The sequence below is a fragment of the Mesoplodon bidens genome (genome assembly GCF_964165515.1).
Source record: "Mesoplodon bidens genome assembly, chromosome: 10".
In the NCBI taxonomy this organism is placed as follows: Eukaryota; Metazoa; Chordata; class Mammalia; order Artiodactyla; family Ziphiidae; genus Mesoplodon; species Mesoplodon bidens.
Window position 1 is genome coordinate 68,567,688 of NC_138172.1, and position 25,072 is coordinate 68,592,759.

Consider the following 25,072-nt stretch of genomic DNA (forward strand, 5'->3'; position numbering starts at 1 on the left):
AAGCCCAAAAAGCTTGTAAGCACTAAAGCAAACCCATACACGCAGAAGAAAAGGAGGCAAGAAGCCTTAATAACCTGCCAAAAATCTGAAAGTGTAGATGCTGTTGGCTTAGCATTGATAAATCATGAGCTCCTAGAAACCAGCAAGAACAAGACCAGAAACCCAATAGGAAAATGAGCAATAGAAATATGTATGTGTTTATACATATCCAAAAGGAACATGGTTATTTATTTCAGCATTGCTTATAATACCGAACGATTAGAAACAACCCAGGCATCCGTTAAGAAGGGGCTGATGAAATAAATGATGCCACATCCATTTAACAGAATTCTGTGCATCCTGTCTGACAGAGCTCTCTATGGACCGTGGCAAGCTCTCCAAGAGGTAGTACAGCACGTGCTTAAGAACCCAGACTCTGAGAACAGCCTGCCTGGCTTGGTAACCCAGCTATGTCACTTACCGGCTGTGTGCCCTTGAGCAACTTAGTTACCTTCTGTACTGCCTCTCTCTACTTACTTCTGCCTCAGTTTCCTTAACAGTAAAATAGAGCTAATAATATTGATGATACCTGTCTCATAATGTTCTTATGAAGAGTAAATGAGTTAACATTTGTAAGACAAGTAGAATGGTGCCTGACCACCATGCTAAGCAAAAAAATCAAGGCACAGAACAGTGTATATTACATGCTACCTTTTGTGTGTATATATATATATTTACTGATATTTGTACAGAGAAACTCTGGAAGGATATGTAACAAATTTACAAACATAATTGGGATTCAGTATAGAAAATAAGAGCAAGGGTTTTCATTGTAAACCTTTTTATACGGTTTTGATTTTTTTAACCATATGAATAAATAAATGCCTACTCAAAAGAGTTAAAAAAATAAATAAGAAAGACGTCTTAGGATCTGTTCCCTGCCAGGAAGCCAAAACCTAGGTGATAATAGGCATTGCCTGAGACAGACCTAAAAAATGAGGACATTTCCCTTTGGAAGGACGAAGGCGATGCTATATATGATCAAACTACAAAATTATGACCCCATATGAGCAGGAACAAGTGGAATCCCTCCTTCACAAAAGAAATATGCACAGGTGTTTCATGCTCAATAAAATAACCATATTTATTTCATGTTTTAAATTATTAATTTTTTAAATAACTCTTTTCCTACAAAGAACTCAAAATGCATATACAGAACTTATAATTTATAACAACAAATTTTCTTAACACTTGCCATACTTCTCAAAGGGTGGAGGGAGGAATATGAGGTAGACAGAAAGGTAAAAAGAGGACGGGGCACTGCAGGTCTGGACGTGGGCAATGAGAGTGGGGTCAACAGGCTGCTGGAGGGCCTGGTACCCAGGGAGGGACCCAGGAGAAAGCACCCATTCTGGTGACCTCTGGTTTGGGGATGAGGTTCAATTTCCCTCATAAGAGGAAATGTTCAAGGTTTCCTTACAAGGAGCACTGGGACTATCCACAGCGCTGGTGTTTCCTAAGCAACAAGGCCTCCTGGGTTCCTAAGTTCCTTGGGCTCTACCATGAGGCAGTCATAGACATCTTATCGCTGGCTGACCAGTGAACAGACAAATGGCCAGTGAGTCTGCAGTTCTCCAACAACCAGGCACAAAGCAACGATGGGTGAAAACAGAGGAGGTAGAGACGGGCCTTCTTCCCATCTGCCCCGGTGGGATGCATATTTTCTCAGAGGGTAGAAGGAAAGCAGAACCTGACATTTACGTTCCTTTTACATCACATGGTTATTCCAGAGAAAGCGCAACAACATGTGAACTCCTCCAAAGAAAATTAAGACAAAATGAGCTGGGATAGCTCTGTCTTCTTGTTGAAAATCCTGTTTAAAAAGAGAGCAAGAAAGAGGTTAAATTTGTTTTTTAAGTGATAAAATAATCCAAAGTTAGAAATTTGGTATTGATATTAATTCAATCAGTGCCACAGACAAGCAAAGCATCTAGGGCTGCTTCATGAAGTGTACGAGTGGAAGAATATCTTAGTCTGTTCCATAATGTCCATACCCTCCACAGAACCTTGGGAAGTTTTCCTCTGGACGTTTTCCCGTCTTCACCATCAGCAAATAGGGGCACTCTTTTCAGGGTTGATTAACCTCTTTCTCTGGCTTCCCAGAGCACTTTCTTAGTCCTTTCAAAGAAGTAAGGGAGTCTGCTTTGGGGTTAGAAGAACAGACTTAGATGATGGAGAGGGGTGAATATGAGCAAAGTTGGAAGTGACGAAGACCACAGCAGGTTTCTGGAGCTGTAAGTAAATGCCACTGGTTTTATGGGAGTATCAGGAGAAGAAGGCTGGGGGCCAGACAGAAAGGGCTCTCCCTGGCCCTGCCCTCCTCCTGCAGTCTGTTCTCAACCCAGCAGCCTCGGGGACTGTTGCGATGCAGCCCCTCTGCTCAGTGCTCTCCAGTGGTTCGGCCGCACTCAAAAGAGCCCTTACAGTGACCTCAAGGCCCTGCCACCCACCCCTCTGACCGTATCTTTATGGCTTTCTGCATTACTCAGCTTCAGCCACCCTGGCCTCCTTGCTATTCTTCAAATATGCCAGACATGCCCCTGCCTCAGTCTTTGCTATTCACCTGCCTCCACTGCTCTCTCCCCAGGTCCACGGACCCTCCCCTACCTCTGTCGAGGTTTTGCTCAGAAGCCACCTTCAGTGAGGCCTTCCCTTAAAATTGCAAATCCCCCAACACTCCTCATGACTATCTGATAAACTATTCTGTTTGTTTGTTTGTTTATTGTTTGTCTCCACGAGATCAGGGAAGTTTTCTCTTTTGATCACTGCCGTATCTCCAGCACTTAAATGGAGCCTGACACATAGTAGGTGTTCAATAAATATTAGTTGACTGAATTAATGAATGCGTGATAAACCATTAGCAGCAGGCTAAGGAATTTAGACTTTGTCCTATCGATAACTGGAAATCATGAAAGAACTTTTTTTCTCCCTTTTATAGTTGATATCAGTTACAAGAATTGAATGAATTTCCTTCCAGCAAGGCAGACAAGAAAATGTATAGAGCACTGAGTCAGATGCTCATATATTTAAATTCCAGTTTTGCCACTTAGTTGCTGAGTAACCTTGGATAGGATATCTAATCTCTCTGAACCTCAAATGCCTCTCCTGAAATACTATTCCACTAATTCATAGAGTTATTTGGAAAATTAAATGAAACACATAAGAGTATCTCAGAGTACATGGAAGAAAATGTTTAATAAATGTTCGTTTCCCTCTTATCTTTCTAACAAACTAAGAAATTCCTTATACATTACTGTCAGGGTCCCAGAGAAAACAGATGGCATACTCAAATTAGGAATAATTCAGGGAAGGTCAGATAAAGACACTGTCTTCAAAAGTTGGGGGAGGAGGCATAAGGGTAGGCTGGCAACAGCAGAGTTGTTGCCACTCCTAGGCCTGTAGGGACAGGGAGGGGGAAGTTTCTAGAACCCAGGAGCGAGTCCTGTGGAGAAAAATTTCAAAGACACATTTAAGATCGTAAAAGCAACAGGAAGACTATATTTTTTATATTATTTATTTGGTTGCACCAGGTCTTAGTTGCGGCTCACGGGCTCCTTAGTTGCGGCACGTGAACTCCTTAGCTGTGGCATGCGAACTCTTAGTTGTGGCATGTGTGTGGGATCTAGTTCCCTGACCAGGGATTGAACCCGGGCCCCCTGCATTGGTTAGTTAGTTAGTTAGTCTCAAGACTAACTATTTTTAAACACACTTTGGGCTTCCCTGGTGGCGCAGTGGTTGAGAGTCCGCCTGCCGATGCAGGGGACACAGGTTCGTGCCCCGGTCCGGGAAGATCCCACATGCCGCGGAGTGGCTGGACCCGTGAGCCATGGCCGCTGAGCCTGCGCGTCCGGAGCCTGTGCTCCACAACAGGAGAGGCCACAACAGTGAGAGGCCCGCGTACCGCAAAAAAAAAAAAAAGACCAGGTCCTTGAACCAGAACCCCTCAAAACTAGATGGCAAAATAGAAGATGTTATTTTGAGAATCAAGGCCTATCTGAAAACACAGAACACTTGCTTAAGGCCAAAAAATAAGAAGTCAAGCTATGTGATAGCTCAAGGACAATCAATTTGGTAGACAAAAATACACCTTGGTGAGCTCCTTGCCGGGGAGTTCCAAGAGCAAGAATAAAAGTTTCTTTAAATACATCAAAAGCAGGAAGATATCTGGAGAATCAATGTGACCGCTTGATTAAACAAAGTACAAAAGGTGAATAAATTACTATATGAAAGAAATATACCATGCCAGATTTGAAATTCTGTTATAGTTCCTTGAGGTAAGCCTTAAAGTAGCAGAGTAAATCATGCATTTTACTCTTTAGCATTTTAGAGGCAAACTTAGGAGGAATTTTTTTTTTTTTTTTTTGCGGTAGATATAGATCAATGGAATAGAATTGAGAGTCCAGAAATAAACCCCAAAATTTACAGTTAGTTGATTTTCAACAAGGGTGCCAAGGCAATTCAGTAGGAAAAATGTAGTCTTTTCAACAGATGGTGCTGTGACAACTGAATACCCATATGCAAAAGAATGAAGGTGAACTTTTAATTCATACCATATACAAAAAATTAACTCTAAATGGGTCAAAGACCTAAATTTAAGAGCTAAAAGTCAATCTCTTGAAAGAAAACATAGGTATAAATCTTCATGACTTTGGCTTAGGCAATGGTTTCTTAGATATGACCCCAAAAGCACTAGGAACAAAAGAAAAATAGATAAATTGAAATTCATCAAAATTTAAAACTTGCACTTCCATGAACATCAAGAAGGTGAAAGACATAAAAGGAGGTGAAAGATGAACTTCAGAATGGGAGAAAATATTTGCAAATAATATATCTGATAAGGAACTTACATATAGAATATATAAAGAACTCCAACAAACCAATTTAAAAATGGGCCAAGGATCTGAATAGACATTTCTCCAAAGAGTTACACAGATGACCAATAAGCACATGAAAGACGCACAACATTAACCATCAGGGAAGTGCAAATCAAACCCACAATGAGATTCTACTTCACACCCACTAGGCTGGCTATAATCAAAAAGACAGTTAATAAATTTTGACAAGAATGTGGAGAAACAGGAACCCTTGTACCCTGCTGGTGGGCCACAATGTAAATAGTGCAGCCACTTTGGAAAATAGTCTGGAAGTTCCTCAAAAAGTTAAATATAAAGTTGTCATATGACCCAGCAATTCCACTCCTAGGTATGTACTCAAAAGAACTGAAAACATGCCTACACAAAAACTTCTACACAAATATTCATGGCATCATTATTTATAATAGTCAAAAAGTGGAAACAACCCAAACGTTCATCAAGTGATGAATGGATAAACAAAATGTGATATATACATACAAAAGAATATTATTCAGCAATAAAAAGAGATGAAGTACTGATTCACGCTACAACATGGATGAACCTTGAAAAAACTATTGTGTTAAGTGAAAGAAGCCAAACATAAAGACAACATATTATATTAGTCCCCTTATATGAAATTCCAGAATAGGCAAATCCAGAGAGACAGAACATAGATTGGTGGGGCTAGGGGGGAAAATGGGAGGAAATGAGAAGGGACTACTATTGGATTTGAGGTGTCTTTCTGGAGTGATGAAAATGTTTTAAAATTGATTGTGATGACTGGCTGTACAACTCTATGAATATACTACAAACCATTTATTATACTGTTGAAATGGGTGAATTGTATGTTATGTGAATTTTATATCTCAAAGTTATTATTTTTTTAAAAAAGAAAAGTGTCAATTTATTAAGCTGCAGAGGTAACTTTAAAACATAAGTAAATTACAACTTAAAAGGTAAGGGAGGGCCTCCCTGGTGGCGCAGTGGTTGAGAGTCCGCCTGCCGATGCAGGGGATACGGGTTCGTGCCCCGGTCTGGGAGGATCCCATATGCCGCGGAGCGGCTGGGCCCGTGAGCCATGGCCTCTGGGCCTGCGCGTCCGGAGCCTGTGCTCCGCAACGGGAGAGGCCACAACAGTGAGAGGCCCGCATACCGCAAAAAGAAAAAAAAAAAAAAAAAAAAAGGTAAGGGAAAAAAAATCATTACCAAAAAAAAGGTAAGGGAGAGAAAGAAAAGAAAAATGGAAGAATGGAAGAGGTGGTTACATGGGGAAGTGACTTCCTGATTGGGTTGAGGTAAACTTAGAAAATAGGTGGTTGTGATTTGTCCTACTCTGTCCTCCTCTTCAGAGAAAAAATTAGAAGGAACCAGGAGTATTCAGAGTGTTAGCTAACAAAGGAGCAGAAAAGTTGAACTAAGGACTTGCCCAGAATTCATAAAGCACAGTCATCAGTGAAAACTATAGAAGAAGCTGGAGCATGGAAGGGAGGTGGAGAGTATCATGAGTGCCCTGTAATAAATGATACACAGCAAAGAAGTGTTCAACTCCAAATAGTGAAAGGGCAAAGGCCAGAAACAAATTAATATTTTGGCTTCAATAACATCTATTGATCATTTTCTGTGGGTCAGTCTCTATTCCAAGTGATTTACATAGATTATCTCTCTTAATGTTCACAACAGCCTATTCTCCGCACCGTGCAGCCAGGCTTCATTCTAAACGTGAATCAGCACATGGCACTCTCCTGCTCTCCTTCCCCAGAGGCTTCCTTTATACTTGGCGCAAAACCCAAACACCTTACCCCCGCCTCTAGGACGGAGGCCAACTCCTGGACTTCAACACACCCGACTCCAGCCAACCTGGCCTCCTTGTTGTTCCTATCCCAAGGGCTTTGCCCTCCCAGTTTCCTCTGTCTGGAACACTTTCCCCCCAGGTATTCCCATGGCTCACTCCCTCACTTCCAGTCTCTGCTCAAATATCGCCTCCCCAGAGAGGGCCTTCCCTGATGGCCCATCCAAAGTCACTCTCCACCACTCAGTATCCCCTAGAGTCTAGTCATCTGCTTTACTGTTTGTCTCTCCTACATTATGAGTCCTATGACAGCAGGCTCATCTTCCATTCCTGCTCTCTGCCTGGAACTGAGTCTGGCACATAGTAGAAACTCAATAAATGTTTGTTTGAGTGAAATTGGTCTATCAGTGCCTGGAACTGAGTCTGGCACATAATAGGCACTCAGTAAATATTTGTTTGAGTGAAATTGGTCTATCAGTATTTTATTTGTGTTTGTTTCCTTCTTACTTTCAGTAACATTATTGTTGGGACCTTCCATTCTTGTTTTGTCTCAGGGAATGTTTTATTTGAGGGCATGGCTGAGTACTGCCACATTTGGACCAGAGCATAGAAGAGGGCCTGGCACTCCCTGAAGTCAGCATGATGGCAGCAGCAGTGATATACAAGAAATCACCACAGGTACCTGTCCTGTGATGCATTTAAGGGGAGGAAGTTGGGCTCTGAGGGGCAGCTCCCCCCACCACAGAGCCCCACGTGATCATTCTCTAGCTGCTGCCAACTACAGGTTGTTCTGGAGGAAAACTAAGTGGGCTGTGGATTTCATCACCCCTAAGATTTGAAACAGTAATCATTATTCCTTCCTGTTTCCCTTATATCTCTTACAATAATCAGGAGAAACAAAGAAATCAGGGGGAGTTGGGCTTAGATCATAACCTGGTTTGGTTCAAGGAGGATGACCACCATCTAAGGCAAAGGTTCTCCTCCCTGACGGAGTGTTAGATTCACCTGGACTAATCTCTCAAGGTGGGGCCCAGCATCTGTAATTCTTAAAATTTCACAGGTGAATGTAACATGCATCCTAGTTTGAGGGTATGGAGCAAAGTTTCTCACACTTTAATGTGTACTCAAATCCCCTAGGGTGTGTGTAAAACGGTGAATTCTGATTCCAGAGTTGTGGGCTGGGGCCCGAGATTATGCACATCTGACCAGCTGCCAAATGATGCTGATGCTGCTGGTCCATGGACCACACAGTTTGAGTAGCAAGTGTGAGATCTAATACTGGCTTTGACCCAGGTTCACAATTTTCAGATCTAATGCTTGGTAATCCAGTCATCATTAATCTATGTGTTCTGCTAATTCCTGGGCATCCCAGCCACTTGACAGCCATTGGTCTGTTTATTCTTTCCTCCTCCCTGACAGGCCCTTACTGGGGAAACTGAATTCTCACCTCTTGAACCATTCTATGATCGATGCTGTCCCCGATGTTTCTCAGCTGCCTGGCCAACTTGTGGATTATTTCCTCCTGGTGATGGTTCTGGCCAATGCTGTTCTCCTTGGGCTGAGAAGGTGGGTTGTGATCTGCATAAGAATTCAAAGAGAAAACTCCATTAACTCTGTAAATCACTCACCACTAGTCACTAAAAACTGTCTTAGACAAGGAGAGGGATGAAATCCCAGCATCATAATGACTATCGAAAAGCAAAGCCTTGCACTGGAATAGATCAACTCTGTCCAGTAGAAATATAATTCAAGCTACATATGAATTTTAAATGTTCTACTGGTAAAATCAGGTAAAAATAATTTTAGTAATATATTTTACTTAGGACAATATATCCAAAGTATTATCACTATAACGCAAAATCAATATAAAATTATTAACGATATGTTTTACACTCTTTATTATATTTAAGTTTTCAAAATCTAGTGTTTATTTTATATGTAGAGCACATCTCAATCCAGATATCAACTAATTTCATTGGAAAACCTTGTATTTTGATTTCATGAAGTTTACAGTTAAAAAGTAAATTCGTATATCCAAGTTGTTCCAAACATACCTAAAACTTCTCCAACAATTAAGTATCAGTTTTTTAAACTTAAATTAATTAAAATTAAATAAAACTTAAAATTCAGTTCCTCAATTGCACTGGCCACATTTCAAGTGCTCTATTATTTTCCAAGTATTGAATTTTTAATATCCAGAAGGAAAAAGTATCTCACTTTATGCTGAAAAGTTGTGTGGATATATACATATCCACACGGAGTTCTGAAAATGAAATTGTAGTCTAAATGACCTAGTGGGGAATTTGGAAAAATCTCATGGTTAATCTTTCTGAAAGAATAATTCCTTCATAAAGCAAATAATAAGCCTCAATGTATTGGAACTCTTAAAAATATTGTTGTATGTTGAGAATCCTTCAGTTGCATTTAGGAAAACTTTTAAGCCAATATGCTTCTAAGGTTTTATAAGTGCTTTTCCACTGCCAGCTATAATGTGAATATTTTATTTTCTCAGATGATGGTCATCCTTTTATAATCTTGATTTTGTTCACTAAAACTAGAAGTCTAGGGCCTTCTGGTTCAAGACTGAGCACAAGCACTGACCTCTCCCATTTCTCCTAGTCCTAGTCTTCTCCCCAAATGAAAGTATAAAAACGAGTAAAACCACAACAGTGAAGAGAATGGGAAGCAGGGTCAAGAGCAGATGGGAGATCTGTGTATGTTTCTAGGAGGCAGAAAGCAGAGAAGACAAGATATAGACAAGTGAGCCAGACAGAGAAAGTGCCAAGAACCCACGACAGGAAACCCATTTACTCCACCAAGACCCTGAAGCTGGGAAAGGGAGACATGCCATTGACTATAATTCTGATGAGGATCAACTGTACCACTTGGTACCCTTGACAGCCCCAGCCCACTAGACCCATCAAATTTCAGGTAAAAAATCCAGATCACTCTTCTCTAATAGAGGAGAACAAATCTTGTGGAGAAAGCTAAAACTTCTTTATGAATGTTGGTGCCTTGGGTTAAAGGTCTCCTTGTTCTGGCATTTGAGGGACCTGGGGCCAGAAAGCCAGCTGCCCTAACTCATCACCCTAAAGCTCCCCCAACTCAGGGCCCCCACTTGAGTCCCCACTCAGTGAGGAGCCCTGGAGAAGCAGTTAGGCATAGTGGTAAGGTTCTGAAGCCAGATCATTTGGGTTCAAATGTAAAATCCACTACAGATAAAACTATGTAACCTGGGAAAGTTATTTAATCTCTCTATGCCTCAGCTTCTTCAACTGTAAAATGGGAATGATAATGTATTATTTTATCAATTCTAAGATTTTTTAATGCCTCCAAAACAGAATGTGTTTTATAGTCTATGGCATGTCATAGTCCAACAGCATTGTTTCCCTTCTCAGCAGGAAACAAAATTATAGTACATTTTACAATTGATGGAATATTAAACTTAATGAGATACCACAGTAACTACCTTGTAGAGGTGTTATTGAGATGATTAAATGAATTAATATATTTAACCTGTGCAGGACAGCACCTGGAACATGTGGCTACTGCTACCACCTGGGGAAACAGTCCTACTCACATAACAACAGAAAAACCCCACACCAGCTAACCGGTCAGTATTTCTTTAAAATAACAAAAGATCACCAGGCAACTGAGAAGAACCACAGAATGAAAGAGAAATGCCAGATAAACAACCAAGACAGTAACACTGAAGAAAACAGATATAATTCAAGGAACAGAAGGGAATGTTTGCAAATTCTAATGTATATGTTTAGAGAGAGTTAAGAAAATATTACATTTAGGAAACAAAAGAGAATGCTATGAAAAAAGAATAAACCTACAACAAAATCTTTCAGATTTAATAATATGATTGCTAAAATTAAAAATACAATTGATGGTCTGAAAAAATAAAGTCAAGGAAATCACTCAGAAAAAAATCAGAAATTTTAAAATATGAGAGAAAAGATAGGTGATACAGAAAACCAATATGGAAAGACCAGCATCTGATTAATGAGTCACAGAGGGACTTCCCTGGTGGTTCAATGGTTAAGAATCCGCCTTCCAATGCAGGGGACACGGGTTCAATCCCTGGTTGGGAAGCTAAGATCACACATGCCATGGGGCAACTAAGCCCACGCGCCACAACTACTGAGCCCGTGCACTCTAGAGCCCACACACCACAACTACTGAGCCCGTGCGCTCTGGAGCCTGTGCACCACAACTAGAGAGAAGCCCGCATGCCACAAAAGAGCCTGCACACCACAACTAAAGATCCCGTATGCCACAATGAAGATCCTGTGTGCCGCAACTAAGACCCGACGCAGCCAAATAAATAAATATTTTTTTAAAAAATGAGAGTCACAGAAAGAAATAGAGGGGGGAAATTGTCATAAGACAACTTCCCAAAGCTAAAGGACACCAAACTTCAGATTAGAAAGTCCCACCAAAAAACAAAAAACCCCACCAAGTTCTCAGGACAACAAATGGGGAAATAAAATCCTCACCTCTGGAGCATATCGATATTTCAAAACACCAAGCATAAGGAGATGCTAAAATTCTCCAAAGAGAAACATGGATTAGCTTGATGACTGATTTCCCATCAATAATGGGTACTAGAATATAGTAGAACAATTAATGCCCTCAAGGATTTTATAAAAAATTATTTTCAACCTAGAAGTCTCTGCCTATCTAATTCTCAATAATCTGTGAGAGGGCCTCCCTGGTGGCGCAGTAGTTGAGAGTCCGCCTGCCGATGCAGGGGATACGGGTTCGTGCCCCGGTCTGGGAGGATCCCATATGCCGCGGAGCGGCTGGGCCCGTGAGCCATGGCCACTGGGCCTGCGCATCCGGAGCCTGTGCTCCGCAACGGGAGAGGCCACAACAGTGAGAGGCCCGCGTACCGCAAAAAGAAAAAAAAAAGAAAAAAAAATAATAATCTGTGAGAGGTGAAGAAAGACATTTGCAGACATGTAAGGACTCAAGAAGTTGTTCTCCCATGCACAATTTCTTAGGAAGCCTCTTGAGAAAGTTTTCCAGTAAAACAGAGTATGACTAAACCAAGAAAAAGATTAGCAAAAGGTGGATCCAACAGTGTACCATACCTAGAGAGTGATGAGATTAGAGCAAAAGAACGGCTCTAAAATGGAAGTCCCTGAGGAAAGGGAGATTCGGTAGAAGAGATAGCATGGTTGAAAATTTGGGGAAACTTGAAGATATCATAACTACAAATCATGTGAGGAGGGGCGGAGAGGCAATGAGAAAGTCCAGAAAACAATAAAAGTTCATACAGGAAGTTTATGGTCCAAAGTGAAGCCAATTAAAATGTGGCTTAGTTTAAACTGAAGGAATTGTTTTATAGTTTCTTCCAAAAGGGTATTCCTCTGTGTTAAACTTTACAGTACTTTACCTGCATCACTAGTGATGAAATAAAATTCATATTTTATGGCAGACAAGAAAAATTTAAACATAAAACTTTTCTTTGCCTGTTTCAGCCTCCTCCTTCCCTTTTAGTGTGTATTGTGAATCTGCGGTAACTAGACTTCCCTAGGAGATAACCTTCCTTGTTACTCTTATAAGGGGCCACCATAACCCATGACCCACTACTTGTAGATCTGGGTTATGTAAATTGTCAACAATATGTCATTTAATGTACAGCCTCCTGTCTCAAAGACTTATATAACTGTGCTTTGATCTTTAACAGGCAGAACAGTTCTCAGAGCTTTCTGAGAGGCTGTTCCCCAGGTTATAATCCTCAATTTGGCTTGAATACAATTTTCCATTTCTTTCTTAGATTTACTGATTAATTTTTTTTTGTCACTAGGCATAATTTTAAGCAATCACAGCTTTAATCCCCTATTTCATTACTGGGAGGTGATTATTCTCAGGGAACATCATTTCAGTACATATGGACTTCATTGCTGGTAGTGATCACTCCTGAATCCCAGAGCATTAAGAGAGTATGAAGAGTATTTGCACAACCTTTTTTTTTTTTCTTGTTTCTTGAGGTAGGCTTGTATTGCTATAAACTTCCCTCTTAGAACTGCTTTTGCTGCATCCCATAGGTTTTGGATCGTCATGTTTTCATTGTCATTTGTCTCTAGGTATTTTTTGATTTCCTCTTTGATTTCTTCAGTTATCTCTTGCTTATTTAGTAACATATTGTTTAGTCTCCATGTGTTTGTGTTTTTAACATTTTTTTCCCTGTAATTGATTTCTAATTTCATAGCGTTGTGGTCAGAAAAGATGCTTGATATGATTTCAATTTTCTTAAATTTACTGAGGCTTGATTTGTGACCCAAGATGTGATCTATCCTGGAGAATGTTCCGTGCGCACTTGAGAAGAAAGTGTAATCAACTGTTTTTGGATGGAATGTCCTATAAATATCAATTAAATCTATCTGGTCTATTGTGTCATTTAAAGCTTGTGTTTCCTTATTAATTTTCTGTTTGGAGGATCTGTCCATTGGTGTAAGTGAGGTGTTAAAGTCCCCCACTCTTATTGTGTTACTTTTGATTTCCTCTTTTATAGCTGTTAGCAGTTGCCTTATGTATTGAGGTGCTCCTATGTTAGGTGCATATATATTTATAATTGTTATATCTTCTCCTTGGATTGTTCCCTTGATCATTATGTAGTGTCCTTCCTTGTCTCTTGTAACATTCTTTATTTTATTTTATTTTTATTTTTATTTTTTTAAATTTATGGCTGTGTTGGGTCTTCGTTTCTGTGCAAGGGCTTTCTCTAGTTGTGGCAAGTGGGGGCCACTCCTCATCGCGGTGCGCGGGCCTCTCACTATCGCGGCCTCTCTTGTTGCGGAGCACAGGCTCCAGACACGCAGGCTCAGTAATTGTGGCTCACGGGGCCAGCTGCTCCATGGCATGTGGGATCTTCCCAGACCAGGGCTCGAACCCATGGGTCCTGCATTGGCAGGCGGACTCTCAACCACTGCGCCACCAGGGAAGCCCAACATTCTTTATTTTAAAGTCTATTTTATCTGATATGAGTATTGCTACTCCAGCTTTCTTTTGATTTCCATTTGCATGGAATATCTTTTTCCATCCCCTCACTTTCAGTCTGTATGTGTCCCTATGTCTGAAGTGGGTCTCTTGTAGACAGCATATATATGGGTCTTGTTTTTTTTTTTTTTTTTTTTTTTAATAAATAAATTATTTATTTATTTATTTATTTATGGCTGTGTTGGGTCTTCGTTTCTGTGCGAGAGCTTTCTCTAGTTGCGGCGAGCGGGGGCCACTCTTCATCGCGGTGCGCGGGCCTCTCACTGTCGCGGCCTCTCCTGTTGCGGAGCGCAGGCTCCAGATGCGCAGGCTCAGCAGCTGTGACGCACGGGCCCAGTTGCTCCGCGGCATGTGGGATCCTCCCAGACCAGGGCCCGAACCCGTGTCCCCTGCATTGGCAGGCAGATTCCCAACCACTGCGTCACCAGGGAAGCCCCGGGGTCTTGTTTTTGTATCCATTCAGCGAGCCTGTGTCTTTTGGTTGGAGCATTTAATCCATTCATGTTTAAGGTAATTATTGATATGTATGTTCCTATTACCATTTTCTTAATTGTTATAGGTTTGTTTTTGTAGGTCCTTTTCTTCTCTTGTGTTTCCCACTTACAGAAGTTCTTTTAGCATTTGTTGTAGAGCTGGTTTGGTGGTGAATTCTCTTAGCTTTTGCTTGTCTGTAAAGCTTTTGATTTCTCCATCGAATCTGAATGAGATCCTCGCAGGGTAGAGTAATCTTGGTTGTAGGTTCTTCCCTTTCATCACTTTAAATATGTCATGCCACTCCCTTCTGGCTTGTAGAGTTTCTGCTGAGAAATCAGCTGTTAACCTTATGGGAGTTCCCTTGTATGTTATTTGTCATTTTTCCCTTGTTGCTTTCAATAATTTTTCTTTGTCTTTAATCTTTGCCAATTTGATTACTATGTGTCTTGGCATGTTTCTCCTTGGGTTTATCCTGCCTGGAACTCTCTGTGCTTCCTGGACTTGGGTGGCTATTTCCTTTCTCATGTTAGGGAAGTTTTTGACTATAATCTCTTCAAATATTTTCTCAGGACCTTTCTCTCTCTCTTCTCCTTCTGGGACCCCTATAATGCAAATGTTTTTGCATTTTATGTTGTCCCAGAGGTCTCTTAGGCTGTCTTCATTTCTTTTCAATCTTTTTTTCTTTATTCTGTTCCACGGCAGTGAATTCCACCATTCTGTCTTCCAGGTCACTTATCTGTTCTTCTGCCTCAGTTATTCTGCTATTGATTCCTTCTAGTGTATTTTTCATTTCAGTTATTGTATTGTTCATCTCTGTTTGTTTGTTCTTTAATTCTTCTAGGTCTTTGTTAAACACTTCTTGCATCTTCTCGATCTTTGCCTCCATTCTTTTTCCGAGGTCCTGGATCATCTTCACTATCATTATTCTGAATTCTTTTTCTGGAAGGGTGCCTATCTCCACTTCATTTAGTTGTTTTTCTGGGGTTTTATCTTGTTCCTTCATCTGGTACATAGCCCTCTGCCTTTTCATCTTGTCTATCTTTCTGTGAGTGTGGTTTTTGTTCCACAGGCTGCAGGATTGTAGTTCTTCTTTGCACAACCTTTTACCTTTGTATAATAACAAGTGGACAAGAGGGTATTGGAAGTCTTGGCCTCTCCACATGCTGGACCATCTGCTTCCAGATTGGAAAACACATGCCTCCCTTTTTCAGAAACACACCACCTCAATGGAACTCAAGGCTTTGTCTCAAACTCAGTGTGACCTCTTCTTCAAGTAAAGGAAAATGGCTTCTTTTAGGAGAGCGTTAAGCCATTAGCTAGTGCTTAAGAGTCAATCATTTTGAACATTTTAATCTTTCAAGTATAAAATCAACAGTAATTGCCCCATCTCAAAGGACACACCCTCTCAGAATCAATTAAACATATTATAGTTGAATGTCCGATTGTTAACAGTACCTAATCTGAATAATAATTTCCAAAAAATGTGCTTACATTTAGCAGGACTACTAGTCAGTCTCAGGAAGGCTCAGAGTCTCTTACCAAGGACACTCTGCTCCTTTAAAAAGGGATTACCAGTATCACCCAGGATTGAAGTACAGCAAAAGGGAATTAGTCACGCAATGAGAATGAAAGGAAGTTTGCACAACTGAAGCGTGAATTCGAGCTACCAGACTAGACTTGGCATCAGTAAGTGTAGACCACTCTTCCAAGAGGTGCCCTGATGAAGGAATGAGAGAGAATGGACAGTAGCGAGAGGAAGCGGTGTGTTGAAGGAATTCTCTAAGTTGGGAGTCTTGAGCATGTTTGTAGGTTGAGGAGAGGAATTAGCGCAGGAGTGATGGAAAATGGAAGGTAGAGTAGGGCAAATTGTTGAGGTGGAGTCCCAGAGGTTTAGGAGAAATGAGAACGAAAACGTGAGGAAGGATACATTTTGAGTGGGGTGGGGGGGTTCTTCCCTTCCTTTGAGATAGGATAGAAAGAGAGAAGATGTGATGCTCATGTAAGGAAGACTACAATAAGGGCTAAGAAGATTAAGGTGTTTACCCCCAATGACATCAGTTTTGTCCATGAAGCAGAGAACTCAACCATCTGCTGAGAAAGAGGGGAATCCTGAAGTAGCTAAAATTAGTCACCAACAGAAATGGAAAAAAAGAAAACTGACCAGAGCTAAAGACCACCATCACCCCCCAAAAAAAGAGAAAGAAAAAATATGTATATATGACCTTGATGTGCCTTCTCTTTCCAGCTGGCAAGAGTCCTAAACTTGGATCTAAAGAAAAGAAAATTTTATCCTATCCTCACATAGGAGAAAGTCTTGACTCAGTTACTTTCTAATTTCCTGTTCTTAGATTCTCTGTGCCTCAGTTTCCTCATTTGTCAAAAGGGACTTTAAGATTATTCTGAATATTAAACAATAATGTTCATGAAGTGCCTGGTATACAATAAGTCCTATGTCATATGTCTTAGCTACTACCACTGGACTTGGTGTTAGACTATATTTACATAGATACAATAATGTAAACCAAGATTGTTGGTTTTTAATTTTAGAATCAACTGATGGAAAAAACATGGAAGAGTTGGTTGTGGCTGGAAGACAGAATGTATATGTTAAAACTCTGGCTAATAAAAATTAAACAGTACAGTTGTGCCTTGGTATCAAGGGCCATTGTTTCCAGAACACTCTCCCCTCCCCTGGCAGATACCAAAATCCGAGGATGCTCAAGTCCTTTATATGAAGTGATGAACCTGACTGGATTCAAAGGTAAAGAGCTCTGAGGCCAAGGGTCCCCAGAGCTCCAGGACGCTACACAGAATAGAGTGGGAGGGATGAGATGGGGTCAGGGAGAGCCAGGGTCTCAGTGCATTAATTCACCTCAGCCAAGGGTAAGCTCCTAAGTAGGTGGCTTAAATAGTAGGTGAAATATATGGCCCTTTGATCAAAATTGCAACCATATTTCCTGTCATTTCAGTTTCTACTGTTGTTTCAAGATAGCTATCTCACCTCAAGCCATTTTGAAATGACACCCTAACAATTAACTGACACCCCAGCAAGGATAATTTGACAATTACCTGAGAAAAGGTGAGGGCACCAGTGAGGGCTGAGAGTTCACACAAGAGGGAAGGTGCCCAGAGAGAAAAAAGGGCAACCGAGTGGGGACACCCTCCAAATGAATATCATCTACTTCAAAATGGGCTTAGGGCCAGCCCTACCTGTGCCAATCAAAAGCATAATGATTTGCAACTATTATTTTACCTGATTAATTGTCACCTGGGGAATACAAAATCTAGTATCTGCAGTAGAAAGATGGAATACAAGTTGGATAAGTTTCAGTAATGGATGTTGGGAGAAATGAAGGAGCTGTAAGGATGCCAACAAGCCTTGGGTATCCCAATTGGGTAGGCAAAGGGGCAGAGAAGGAAGGACCTAGAGATAGGATGCAACAAAAGATTGTGCCCAAAGCAAGAGGTGTGTTTTGCATTCTGGAACTCAACATAATAACTATTTGTATTTTGTGTATGTCTGACCAACTAAGTGGCAAAACCCTTGAGCACATGTATCTATTTCATAACTGGAACCTAGCTCAGTGCCCTACACAGATATTGTTGATTATGATTATAAAGTTGCATAAGGGGGTGGAGAGAATGGGACAGAAAAGAGTTGGAGGAAAAATGTTGGCTACTCTGTAAGTTGATCTAAGGACAGCCCTACCTTTTCCTTTGTCGTGAAGACAGCTCTCCTTTCATTTAAAGTTGCAAAATAGCAATAATAATGCACATTCACATATTTTAAACTCTTGGTATAGAACCTTATCAAAATCCTGGAGACCCTCTCACAATTGGTGGTGGAAGTGTAAATTGGTACTACCTCTGTAGGGGGCAATGTATCTAGTTATCAAATTTTACAAATGCAAATGTGCTTGAGGTTATATATTGTAGCATTGGTTTCAATATTAAGTGTTTGGAAACAACCCAAATGTACATCAGTAGGAAACTACTTAAATAAATGATGGTGTATCCACACTATGGAATATTATGCCACTATAAATAAGAATTAGGAAGCTCTGTAAGTATTAATGCAGAGAGATCTCCAGATCATAGTGCTAAGTGAGAAAACAAGTAAAAACGGTGTGTTGAATGTGCTACCTTTGTCTAAAAAGGGAGGGGTATATAAATTTATATTCACAGTTGTTCATATTCGCAAAAAGAACCTCTGGAAGGATACCCAAGAATCTAAGAATGGTGGCTACCTATGATAGGAATTGAGCAGATGGGGGACAAGAATGCAGGAGAGACTTTTCACTATATGCCTTTTCTTATTCTTTAGTTTCCCAACCTTGAAAGTGTATTTTTTTTAAGAAAACACTTATATAGCACTTATAATGTGTCAGCCACTGTTACAAGCCATTTAAAATAAGTAATGCATTACTATTATTATTAACATAAATACTTATTCCCATTTTAATTTTAAAACTATCCCAGAATTGTCATCATTGTACTGAGATTATGCAGAAAAATATCTTTGTTCTTAGGAGACAATATGTGGAATTACTTGGAGATCAAGTTAGTTATGTCTGCAACTTTACCTCAAATGGTTTAGCAAAGAAAAACATCTGTGTATGCATTCATGAGTATGTGCCTTTGTGTGTGTATGTGTGTGTGGAGAGACAGAGAGACAGAAAGCAAATGTGGCCAAAAAAAAGGTAAATGCATGTGAAGAGTATATGCATAACCATAGACTTATCTGTAGACTTATCTTTTTTGTAGATTTTAAATTTTCCAAGGTCAACATTGGAGGGGAAAAGTATCTTAGAAAAGTCCTTAAAACTTAAATAAAACATTTCCATTTAGTTTCTGCAGAGTCTTTGGACTGGTTTTCAATGCCCTTAGAATAATCTCAACTTATCTGTCCGTCCTCCTCACTCTTCTTCTTGAACCTTATGCTCTAACTAAACTGTACCTCCATTTGACCAAATCTTACCTGTGAAGCATATCTCAAAAATTACTTTCTCTAAGTTACCTTTTTTGAGTCTTCCAAAATAATATAATCTCTCACCACTTCGAATATCTATAACACTTTCAGTTCTATTGGATACATCGTAGTCTAGATTTTGTTACGATCATTGCATGTTTTCATTACGTAAAATGACAGATGATTATGCATATTAGATGTGTATATTAGCATACTTACCTATTGGATACACATTGTCTATAATAATAATTATGGGTTACCATTACTCCCTAAGAACTTGGAATTGAAAGAAAAAATTGTCTTCTGACAACTAAAAGGCAAGATCAATGTGTGTTTAGTGGAAATAGGTGAGATGGACAGTCATTGGAAGGGGAGAGGCTACTAACTTTTCCTCGAGCAAGCCATTCCCTCTGCCTGCAACTTGCACCCTCCTTAACCCCCTCAGGTCTCAGTCTTGGGTTACATCTCAAGGGAAGCCTTCTCTAACCTCCCTAGTAGGTCAAAGCCCCATTACAGCATCTGGACCTCTTCTTAGCACCTATCACATTATATTTAACATTGGTGTGTGTAATTGACTGCTATCTGCCTCCTTTACCAGACTGTCTGCTCTAGGAAGGAAGGGGCTGTTACTGTTTTTGTTCACCATTGTCACCCCAGAACCTAGCACAGTGCCTAGGATATAGTAAGCTGTAGTTTTTTGTGTTTTTTTTTTTGATGAATAAAAAAAGTAAATGTGTCCATCTAGAGGAGGAAAGGGAGAGGTGGTGAGCCTTAGAAGCACCAAAAAGAAAAAAAGGCAAAATGAGCATCCAGGCACTCTCAAAGGGAGAAAGAAGCTGAATAACTGGACCCTCTACTGACTTCTACAATTAATATATCCCATTTACACTAGCTATACATATGTGTATGCATACATATATGTGTGTTTATATATATTTATTTTATTTTAAATTTTTGGCCATGCCACGCGGCTTGTGGGATCTTTGTTCTCCGACCAGGGATTGAACCCGGGCCCCTTGCAGTGGCAGCACAGAGCCCTAACCACTGGACCACCAGGAAATTCTCCTATGTGTGTGTAAATATTTTTAATTCTGCCCTTTCCTATCAATACTTATTACATTTTTAGAGGTGGGCAGGGCCTCTTTCCACTTTTAATCATTTTTGTTTTCCCAAGAGTGTCTAATTTATCTTAAATGACGTATCAGGATGGTTGCTCTGGACTTCCCAAAATCCTACCCACCACATCAACTTTTCTAAGAAGTGTCTTTAATTCCCCATACAAATACTATGGGTTGTTTTTTTCCCCAAAGAGTTATGTTCATACGTGTAGTGTAGATGTCCCCAAAGTAACAGAGATAAATTTGGGCTTCAGTGCAGTGAGTCAGTTTCCAGCCTCCCCAAAGTAACAGAGATAAATTTGGGCTTCAGTGAGGACAAAAGCCACTAAGGGGAGCAAGGGACCTTCTCGATCAGCTTCTTCATTAAGAGTTTTACTTTGGGCAGTACTTGCGGTGTCTATCTTAAATAACCTATCTATCTAATCTATCTCTATCATCTATCTATCTCATCCATCATCCATCCATCCAATCAGGCTCCCAGCAGGATAGCTTCGCAGGGTCGTCTGCGTGACCTCCCACACGTGGGCGGGCTCCGCGCCCAGCTGCGCTGCTCAGACCCGCTCTCGGGCTGGCAAAGCGCTTAGGGCGGGGCTGGCGGTAGAAGTCACATGTGCGGCTGTGACCAATGGGAAGCGCAGACGGCGCGCGTTTGCCGGAGGCGGTCTCCCGCGCCGGAGGTGGTGCGTCTTGCTGGTTCCCTGCCTCAGAGTAGAGAGGGAGGGAGGCGGGGCGCCCGGAATATACTTACCGGAACCTCCGACGACCCTGGCGTTAGCGTTCTCGACGCCGGAATAACAATTCTGTGTCTCTCTCACACCGCACCTCTCAGTCTGCACATCCCCCATTCCTTTAGTGATACCGTAAAATATAAGGGGGGAAAAGCACTGCTTCCTCCTGAGCCTGTCAGGGAGGGAAATTGGGCGGGGGGAGGTGGACTGTGTCTGCTACCACCTCTAATCGGGGCTTCCCTTGTTCCTGTTCGGCGGTCGTTGAATGCACACCGGTGATGCACCAGTCGAAAATGCCAGGCGCAATTAAGATTTTACATATATAGTAAAACGAGAGCTCTAGGCGAGAACACAAACAGGTAGATTAGGTTGTTGGCTGTTACTCCCTAACTCGAAGGTAGTAGCATTATTAATTTTTCACCCTGCTTCTGCCTTTGAGGTGAAACTGTAATTAGGAAAGCTTTGGGGGTAAATGTGGCAACCGCGCACAGTGAATCTCAGTTTCGTGAGGGTTCTGTGAGGCTTAAGTAGTATAGTGGGCGTGAAAACATTGGAAAAGGTTTACAATTAAATGCAAGCTCTAGAATAGTGCACAACTTTATGAATATACTAAAAACCATTGAATTGTGTGGGTTTGAACTTTATGGTGTATGAATTACATCTCAATTTTAAAAAACAAAATATACGTTCTAGAAGGTATTCATAGATGACACAGTCTCAGGCTTTGAGGAATCATTGTTGACACCTGCCCAGATGAAAATTCGAAATTTTAGTCGATTGAGTTCTTTTCTAGAAAATGGATACCATATTTGATATGGTGGCAAGCGTCTATCAGGATGCTTGAAATTTCCACTTTCTCAGTGGCATGTAATTCCTTTAAATTGGAGAATAGTTTGAGATTAATTTTAATAATTCCTTTCAGGTGTCTAGCATATTTTTAATCTAAAATCTTTTTTTAAAGTCTAAAACCTCATACATATAACCCTAACGCTCTTTAATGCTTTTCAAAACATAACACTTTAATTTTCTGACATTTTGGGACATTTAGGAATCACACGTTTTTTTTTTTTTTTTTTTTTTTTTTTTTTGCGGTACGCGGGCCTCTCACTGTTGTGGCCTCTCCCGTTGCGGAGCACAGGCTCCGGACGCGCAGGCCCAGCGGCCATGGCTCACGGGCCCAGCCGCTCCGCGGCATATGGGATCCTCCCAGACCGGGGCACGAACCCGTATCCCCTGCATCGGCAGGCGGACTCTCAACCACTGCGCCACCAGGGAGGCCCAGAATCACACGTTTTTGAAAAACAAAATTTCACATTTATCTTTCCCTCATGTTCCTTCCTATACTGACAAAATCAAGAAGGAACCTAAACTGAATTTTCCCTAACTTAACAATGCAGATATTTTCAGGTCAAGTTTAAACATTAATTTTTATTAAAAGATAAATTTGATCTATTTCAGTCAATTTGGGATCCTCTTAATTGTCACATCAATGATTCAGGGCTAATAGAAACTAAGAGATTTATACCATGAAGCAAAGCCAGTTTTAGATTTTTCTATGTAAGAACTTTGATGAATAGATTTATGACTCACTACTTACAGTTAATGTTTAATTTTATATCCTCAATATCAAGAAAAATACAAGCTAAGTAGAATATTGAACTTAGTTTAATACAAATAATATCTTACCTGGGTTCCTTGACATGGCTGAAACTGGCTAGGAGCTGACAAGTCGAGTCATGTAAGCCTTCTGAAAACTGTATTTCAACCACAGTGATTTGCAACAATTTGTTACTTTGGGAGATTCAGAAGTTGTTTAGGTTCACAAACAATGGCATCATGTTTTTTCTTCATGTTTTTTCACTGTTGAAAAAATATATTTTCAGAGGATTTCCCCCATTTCTCAGTATATATTTGGTATGTTAGATGAATACTGATGTTGTAACACAGGCAGCCTTTATTCCATATATGAAAAGGTTTTGGATTTGGGTGGGAAATGGAACCGGGTGATCTCTAAGTTCTTTTTCAACTTAAGTAAACATCTTTCCATGTTGCTTGGTCTTTAGATCTGCTACACCACGCTGCATCCTCATCTCCCAGCAGTTTTTCGTCAGTTGTTTTTTTTTGTTTGTTTGTTTTTTTGTGTTTTTTTTTGCGGTACGCGGGCCTCTCACTGTTGTGGCCTCTCCCGTTGCGGAGCACAGGCTCCGGACGCGCAGGCTCAACGGCCATGGCTCACGGGCCTAGCCACTCCGCGGCATGTGGGATCTTCCCGAACCGGGGCACGAACCCGTGTCCCCTGCATCGGCAGGCGGACTCTCAACCACTGCGCCACCAGGGAAGCCCCGTCATCTTTTTAATAGCTACATTCCGTCAAGGGAACAGTCTAAATTAGTACACATTGAAGAAAAGAGACAAATTAGAAGCCAAAAGAAAAATAGATTAAAAAAAAAAACAAAAAAAAAACAAAAAAAAAAACACCTAGGGAATTCCCTGGTGGCGCAGTGGTTAAGAATCTGCCTACCAATGCAGGGGACACGGGTTCGAGCCCTGGTCCAGAAAGATCCCACATGCTGAGGAGAAACTGGGCCCGTGCACCACAGCTACTGAGCCTGCTCTCTAGAGCCCACAAGCCACAACTACTGAGCCTGTGAGCCACAACTACTGAAGCCTGCGTGCCTAGAGCCTATGCTTCGCAACAAGAGAAGCCACCGCAATGAGAAGCCTGCGCACCACAACGAAGAGCAGCCCCCGCTCACCGCAACTAGAGAAAAGCCTGGGTGCAGTAATGAAGACCCAATGCAGCCAATAAATAAATAAATTTATTAAAAAAAAAAAAAAAAAACCTAGACAGGTCGGGAAGGTTGGAGATGGAATATATTCTTCATCCTATTTTGGTGTGTCTGTGCGTGCGTGAGTTTCCTCCCCAGAATGATTCTCGTATTCCCTCTTTAATCCTCCATAAACACACAGTCCATCTCTACAGACACTAATGAAGGCTATTCTCCTGTGCTCACTCCTCCCCCTTTTTTTTCTCATATTGAAGCACCAATCCAATAATTTGAAGAATTGAAGCTTTTCATTGTCTATTAGTGCATTTAGTTATCTTATTCTAAAGGTTGGCCACAGAGTTTCACTTGCTATTTTACCTTGTAAATCTAAGCAGTTACCAGGAAGTAAAGGAATGGATGAGAGGTCAGACCATAAAAAACAACTAAAGAGGTAGCAGGGTAGGTCTTCAGGAGCCTCAGATGAGTACTATCCAATAAAAATTTGTGAACCACATGTGTAATGTTAGGTTTTCTAGTGGCTACATTAAAAAAGTGAAAAGGAACAGGTAAAACTTTTTAATAATATATTTTATTTAACCAAATGTATCCCTAAATAAATCCCAATGTTATCATTTCAACAGGTAGTCAATATAATTATTAATGAAATATTTTATATTCTCATGAATGTAAGTCTTCAAAATCTGGTATGTATTTTACACTTGCAGCACATCTCAATTCAGACTAGCCACATTTCCGGTGCTCAGTAGCTACATTTGGCCAGTGGCTACTGTACTGGATAGTAAATGCAATAAAGCGGTATTGCAGCTTTAGAGGAAGAAGCAAGAATTGAAAAGAAATGGCTTTTAGAGAAAGACAATAAGCAGCTATCTCAGCTAGAAAAACCAAGGTGGGGGAAATCATCAAGTAAAATTCTGATTCATCATTTTTCAAATGTACCACATTTTCCAGTGTAGAATGCTATTACAAATTTTGATTATTGTAATTTGGGCCAGATTAGGGGAGAGGGAGTTGTGGGATGAAGGGTAGTGTGTGCCTGGGCATTTTTAGTGCCTTAGGCTGCCTGACATTTTAATTATACTCATCAGGCAATCTTCTAACCTTAATTTGATTTCTCAAGTAAACTTTTCAATGGGAAAAGGATATCCTCTACAGCAAATGCATCAGAGCCAGATCAGCCCTGGATAAAATTATTAAATTACTAAATGGGCAAAGTTGACAATCAAGATGTAGTTTCGGGGCGAGAGTCTTACCTGAAAGAGCTTGCTAACAGCCTTACCCATCAGCACATTGTGAAACTGT

General features: G+C 40.7%; 1 protein-coding gene and 1 long non-coding RNA gene across 3 annotated transcripts in view; one reads left to right on the plus strand and one right to left on the minus strand.

The window, feature by feature from the left end:
- LOC308624484 overlaps window positions 1–11,112 on the plus strand; it is a 45,301-nt gene extending 34,189 nt beyond the window's left edge. For both annotated transcript variants that reach the window (XR_014016974.1, XR_014016975.1), the window contains exons 3-4: window positions 8,101–8,247; window positions 10,206–11,112. This is a non-coding gene — a long non-coding RNA (uncharacterized lncRNA). The remainder of the gene's footprint in view (window positions 1–8,100; window positions 8,248–10,205) is intronic.
- PXT1 (peroxisomal testis enriched protein 1) lies at window positions 1,748–22,835 on the minus strand (the record flags this gene model as incomplete). The annotated part of the gene is given in 5 exon segments (XM_081247732.1): window positions 1,748–1,852; window positions 8,129–8,259; window positions 22,671–22,698; window positions 22,702–22,784; window positions 22,787–22,835. Coding segments are annotated over 5 exon segments (396 nt in total).
- Between the last annotated feature and the right edge of the window lie 2,237 nt (window positions 22,836–25,072).